Source organism: Trachurus trachurus (genome assembly GCF_905171665.1).
Source record: "Trachurus trachurus genome assembly, chromosome: 9".
Classification (NCBI taxonomy): Eukaryota; Metazoa; Chordata; class Actinopteri; order Carangiformes; family Carangidae; genus Trachurus; species Trachurus trachurus.
In genome coordinates this window covers 28,393,970-28,400,215 of record NC_139895.1, presented here as the reverse complement: position 1 = coordinate 28,400,215, position 6,246 = coordinate 28,393,970, and the positions used below count along the sequence as shown (strand labels likewise).

General features: G+C 45.8%; 1 protein-coding gene across 1 annotated transcript; it reads right to left on the bottom strand.

Annotated features, from left to right (window-relative positions):
* Positions 1-3,620: 3,620 nt before the first annotated feature.
* On the bottom strand, positions 3,621-6,246 carry adra2b (adrenoceptor alpha 2B). The gene is made up of 2 exons (XM_083979153.1): positions 5,455-6,246; positions 3,621-5,282 (listed from the first exon to the last, which is right to left on the bottom strand). The coding sequence occupies exon 2, from the start codon at positions 5,259-5,261 to the stop codon at positions 3,702-3,704; it is 1,560 nt and encodes a 519-aa protein (XP_083835279.1). The 5' UTR covers positions 5,262-5,282; positions 5,455-6,246; the 3' UTR covers positions 3,621-3,701.

The window sequence follows — 6,246 nt, the reverse complement described above, 5'->3', positions numbered from 1 at the left end:
CTGTTCACCTCCCCATGTTGTGTACAACCATGAATATGCAAATGAAGTCATGAGGATGTAAGGGTGATATAGAACTTGTATTGTCTTTGAGAGAAAATGTGTGTGTGTGTGTGTGTGTGTGTGTGTGTGTGTGTGTGTGTGTGTGTGTGTGTGTGTGTGTGTGTGTGTGTGTGTGTGCGTGTGCGTGTGCGTGTGTGTGTCTGTGAAGGAAAAGCAGGGCAGAGGCTTGACTGTGTGCCGAGAAATCCCCAAACTGCCCATCAGCATAAATCAATTACAATTCACCGTGGGCTTGCTGACCTCAAATATAACAAGCTGTCACAACAAGAGTGTGTGTGTGTGTGTGTGTCAGTGTGTTTGTGTGTGTGTGTGTGTGTGTGTGTGTGTGCGCGTGCGGGTGTGTGCATGCAGCTGCATCTCTGTGCGCACTGAGCATGTTTCCTGACTTGAATACAGTATGTGACACTTGGTGCAGACTGACACATTCAGTATGTGTGAGTGCATATGTGATATTTGCCAACATGCTCTAATTCCTTACAGACTTCTCCTCTGTTTGTTGGCAGCAGTCAACATAATGCTGCTTCTGCTGTGGCGGCCTACTTCTCATGTCCCACTGTTTTAGGAGACTTTTCAATGACATCTTGAACTACCATCAGCCCCATAATATTATGGACTATTTCCTGAAGTTGTGCTGCTATTTAGGGCTATTTCATAATGGCCTGAAATTGCTTTGGATTGCACCTTTTGCAGATTTACAACATATTTGCGAGAAAATCATCATTCTGTTCAAACTCTCATATTTGTAAAAGAACTTATTGGTAATTCTCTTCCCAGAAATGATCTTTTTTATCTCTTTTTTCCCCCTCCATCCTTGATGTTACATGAAGAAAAAACATAAAATAAATGAACCAGAGAGCCACTTGTGCTTTTTCAAGAAGCTTTATTTCCAAACTGGAGAGAGATGATAACAGATGGGGGATAAATAGATAAAGATACTGACATTCACACCATGCAGTTTGGTCCAAACATAGTGGAGGGAAGAGACAACTCAGGTGGTCTCAGGGGAAAAGGGATGGTGATCCAGAGTCAGATTACTGTCACCTTTAAAATTATTCATACTTTTTAAAGTAAACAAAGCAGCATTCCCATCACATAAAGCCATGGGGTGTGGGGAGGGGGTTATAAGTGTGTGTGTTTGTTTGTCTGACCAGCATTGCAACTCATACATATCGGAAACAGCAACAACTCATGACCACATGACTATTGTGTTGCTACAGCTGTTTATATTTCTGAAGAGAAAATCTCCTTTTGAGGTGAAGACAGCTGTGTGAAGTGCACAGAGCTCAACCGTTTTGTTTAATGGGTTATTGGCTCTGTGTGGTATGGATTGTGGCCATAATGTTCTGCACAAAGCCTGCAAGTCATCCGACTGAAACTGGCTATGGGTGCTATTGACACGCTCATGGTCGATTACTTTTTCAGAAGAAAAAAAAAAGTTTGTAGCACTGATAAAGAGAGGTTTTCCTGCTGCAGTATGCTTGATAAATTGTACATACATGAATGTGCTTGTAATTCTGATTTAACATTTAACTTTAGTCTAACTAGATAAAACAGTGAAGACAAATGTTGCATTGTAGGTTCTGCATTATGCACATAATTCAAAGTTCACATTCCTTCAGTTCAACACAAATACGTCCTCCAAGCTCAGGTGGAGATCACGCTCACAAAGCAGAGCTTGATGGCATTAATCACTTTTGCTCTTATTCAACAAAGTATTTAAAAATCTGTACAGTGTTCCTGCTCTTTGATCAGTTGCACTTTACTTGACTTTCAGAATAAAAGCATGGTAACCAAACAATAAATAGGTAACAGACAGAAACACAAACTTGTTGGAAATAAATAATACAGTGTTTTCAATCTTTGCCTCCCATTACATAAACCAAATATAAAGTAATACTTAATCAAAGCAAACGAGAGCCAGGCGGCTGTCCTGTAAGGCCTTTCGGTCCCTTGAGGGCGATTACTGAAAAGCAATGTACTAAACTTGATAAACACTGCCTTTCAGCTCACGATGTTCTCGCCATAGTGACACACTACTGATCTTTACATCAAGTGAAACATTCACATGACAGGCAGCAATGTGATGCCTGTGCCAGTAAGTCTGCTCTCTGTTCTTAAATATTGCAGTAGATCTGTAGAACATGGCAGCCGGAGGAGGCATTGACACTTTCTACAGAAAAACAAGACAACAACATTAAAGTCAACACGCACACATGCACGTCATACACACGCACTCACACAGGTCAGCAGAATAAGACAATTAGTAAACTGAAGTGTTGCTGCTGACAGCCCTTGTCCCATTTGAGTCAATAAACCTGTGTGCTGTAACTGATGCATTTTCTTTTTCTGTTTTTTTGTCATTTCTTTTCTTTTTTTTCTGTTTTTTTTTTCGTCAAGAAAACTGAAAAAAAGCAGTCGGCTCGTTGCCTCAGTGCAGGCAATGATGTGCCAGAGACATTGGTAAAGAGTGACTCAGCCAAATTGTGTTCAGAATAACCCACATAGGCATAATTAGGGTTAACATTACACATCCAGAACTGGGAAAACAATCTTGTATGTTTCTTGAATACAAAACGATGAGGCAGTTCATTCGAAGAAATGCTCAGGATGGGGAAGCCTGAGTCAAGTTAAAAAGCAGGGATCAGCGAGCTAAGAGGATGAGGGAGGGAGCTGTCTCATTTTTTTTTTTTTTTTTTTTACATTTGTGATTTTCCAAAGTCCACTACACTTCAGCTTATTCTTAAGTCTTATTGTTGGTTAAGGCAGAGAGTCACAAACAACCTGAGTGTCCACTGTGACCCCTGCCAAGCCAAGAGCAAGGTGTCTGCAAGTCTCCCGTGAAGGCTTCCCGAATAAAAGTCCACAAGTTCAGGTTGAAAGGGGGCCCTTGTCTGTGCTATTAGAGTTGAGATAACCAGAAACCTCTGCTTGTTGTTGCGCTTTTAGATTATGTTCAGGAACACATGTTTGCCCTGCAGCTGGGCAAATTAAGACTGCAGACGTAAGAAATCACCACTATCCTTGTGTGCTCCTTGTGCTCTGTATTGATAAATAAAGGGCCCTAGGCTCCTAGGAATCTAAGGTCACTTTTCCTTTTCTTATCAGCTGTTTTCCCCCCCCAGAAGTCCTGAAGTCCCCCATAACTACAAAAACAATATAATTTATACATTAAATGGCATGTATTCTCATCCAGGAGTTAATTCTCTTTAATTTTCCTGTGTCCTTCAAAATTTGCCAGTTTCATAGAATGGGTAGACATTTCTTCTGTGATGTTGCACCACTCTTTCCCTCAGTACTATTCATTATTCAGTGTGATCAGGAGAAACTCTTCATTCAAAATCTTATCAGCAGTAGCCAAGTGGTACGCAGTTCAGTGCAGTCGAGCTCTGCCTCTGTTCCAGATCCTGTATTCACCCATACTGTAAAAAATGATGTGTGTAACAGCTGCAAGCTGGGATTTCATGGTCCAAGATGGCTGTTTGCGCACACTGTGGCTGTAAAAGAGTGGCTCTCAGTTCTGAATTTGATGTATTCTTAAAACAGCCCTTTCAGTGTTCCAAAAAATGAAAATATTTGTTTATTCTGTATGCCTCAGAAATAGCTATTCTTTTGTGTCCGTGTCCTTTTCAGCAGATTATACGTTAAAAGAAGGTACCCTTGGTGGCACCACACAATATCTTTTTGAAGGCCTTTCTGAAGTCTTTGTTGAAGATGGTGTATATGACCGGGTTGAGAGAAGAGTTGCAGTAACCGATCCAGAAGAAAAATGTAAAGAGTGGCTCAGGTATGGCACAGGTCTCTGGGCACACGGCCTGTAGAGAGTAGGAGAAGAAGAATGGGAACCAGCACACTACGAACACACCGATGACCACAGCCAGGACAAAGGTGAAGCGCTTCTCTCTGTTGACCATGGCTTTACGCCTCGCCGCCCCGGGATTGTTGTCTGTTTTTGACTTCCTCCCGGGAACCAGCCGAGCCCCCTTTGAAGTGGCCAGCATGTCCCGGTAGCGCTTGACCGAGGCCGGGGAGTGGACCCCCCCGCCTGCGGGTGACCCCGGCATGCTGGTGCTGCCTCGGCCTCCTCCGTGGCTGTGCTCCAGATCGCTTTCTGTGCTTGAGCTGTCACCATTGTTATTGTCAGCTTTCTTCCCTCCCTGCCGCTTGCCCTTCTTCCCCTTCCCTTTAATGTTGGCGGGGGCAGGGGCAGACTGTGGCACGGTGGGAGAGGTGACTGAAGTGGGGGTCACGGCCGGAGAGGTGGATGGAGGTTGCAGGAGATTATTGGCTGTGGGATTCTGGGGGGATTGAGGATCTCCTAGGGATGGGGAAGGGGTGATGGCCAGGGTGGGGGGTCTAGCGTTGGATGTCTTGTTGGATGAAGGTGGTGTGCTCTCTTCATCATCCTTCCCATTGGCCTGTACATGTCGTGTAGACTGACTCGGCGTGGCACTGCCCACCCCGTCCTTCCTGGGCTCTCCTGGTGGGCATCGTGTTCTCTGCTTGGCTATCTGGTAGATCTTAATGTAGACCAGGATCATGATGAGGCATGGGGCGAAGAAGGAGCCGATGGTGGAGTAGAGGATGTACCAGCGTTCATCATTCAGCTGGCACTGCGGTCCCCTGTCGTTTCCCTGCTTTGATGCTTCACTTTTGTTCAGTGAGAGCAGAGGGGGGAAGGAGATGATGGCAGAGATGAGCCACACCAGCACAATAGCGGCTTTGATGCGCTTGGGAGTCCGCTGACGACCGTAGGTGACCCTGGATATGGACAGGTAGCGGTCCAGTGAGATGGCGCACAGGTGCACAATGGAGGAGGTGCAGAAGAGCACATCCAGCGCCAAGTAGATCTCACACCACAGAGACTTAAAGTACCAGTAACCAAGGAGTTCGTTAGCCAGGGAGAACGGGATGATGAGAGTGGCCACCAGGATGTCCGCGGCGGCCAGGGACACGAGGAACAGATTCTGCGGACCTCTCAGTGACCGGCTGGTCAGGACCGCGATGATGACCATGATGTTCCCCACGATGGTGAAGAGCACCATTAAAGTGATGGCGGTGGCGAAGGCCGCCGTGGCTTCAGGGGAGTAGGGGGCGAGTTTCAGGACGCTCTGGTTGCAGGGGACGGAGGCTCCGGAGCCGCTCACGCTGCTGTTCCAGCCGCTCAGCTCCATGGAGCAGCCGCTGTCCAGAGCCGAGGCCATGCTGAGCTCTGTTCCAGGAGTCTGCACACACACAGACACACAAAGTACAACAGATGTATGGTTGTTTAGTCACATGAAAGTTTTTTTTTCTTTTCTTTTTTTACCTGTCACAAGACAGTCACATGTTGTTCGTCCACAATAAAATGTATTTAAATTCAACGCAACACATGTGATTATTATGGGTTATATTTACCTCACTTGTTTTCGTTTAGTCTCTGTGTTGTTTCCAAGCGTTAGCTCCCCTGTATCCTCCACGGAAGCTCTTCCAAGTCCATTTTAAGCGCACAAACAGTCCTGGGCTGTGCGTCAAGACACGGATCAGTGCCCTTTCAATTAAAAGCCTTGGCACTTTGTAGAACAGGCTGACTTTCCCCGCAAAACAGAATGTAATTAATGATCTGAACCCGGACAGCTATAACGCACCCCGAGGTCCGTTTTCTCCCAAAGTGGATTGATTACTTGTATTGAATATAGGAAGATTTAATTCATAGTCACATTTTTTTTTTGGCTCAATCAAAAAATAAACACAGGAGAACACACACAGAGGAAATAAGAGCGACACTTCTCGCATAATCTCCGTGCGCCCTCGTTTGGAGACGCGCATACACCTGAACGTCTCATGCGAGCGGACTGATCACATAATGACATACAGTGGGGAATAAAGTTAATCAAATAAAAAATATTTACTGTGCTTCACTAATTAAAAAGATACCGGTGTTCCCCTGCGGAGTACAGTCAGTGCTGAATCTCACGTTTCCACCCAGCCGAACAGGGGGAAGCTCAAAGTTAACCAGCGGCTCCAGCCCTGCGCGCGGATGCCGGATCAGAGGTGAAAAGACCTTATTTCTTCTTTAGTAGTGGAAACGATCCCCACAGCCGCTTCACACCACCGCGGGTCTCGGGAGGCGTTTCCCGGCGCCTTGGCGCTTCTGGCTCCTCAGAAGTTCACCAGGATGCCAAGATTCAGCCGCTCCGCTGGCGCACA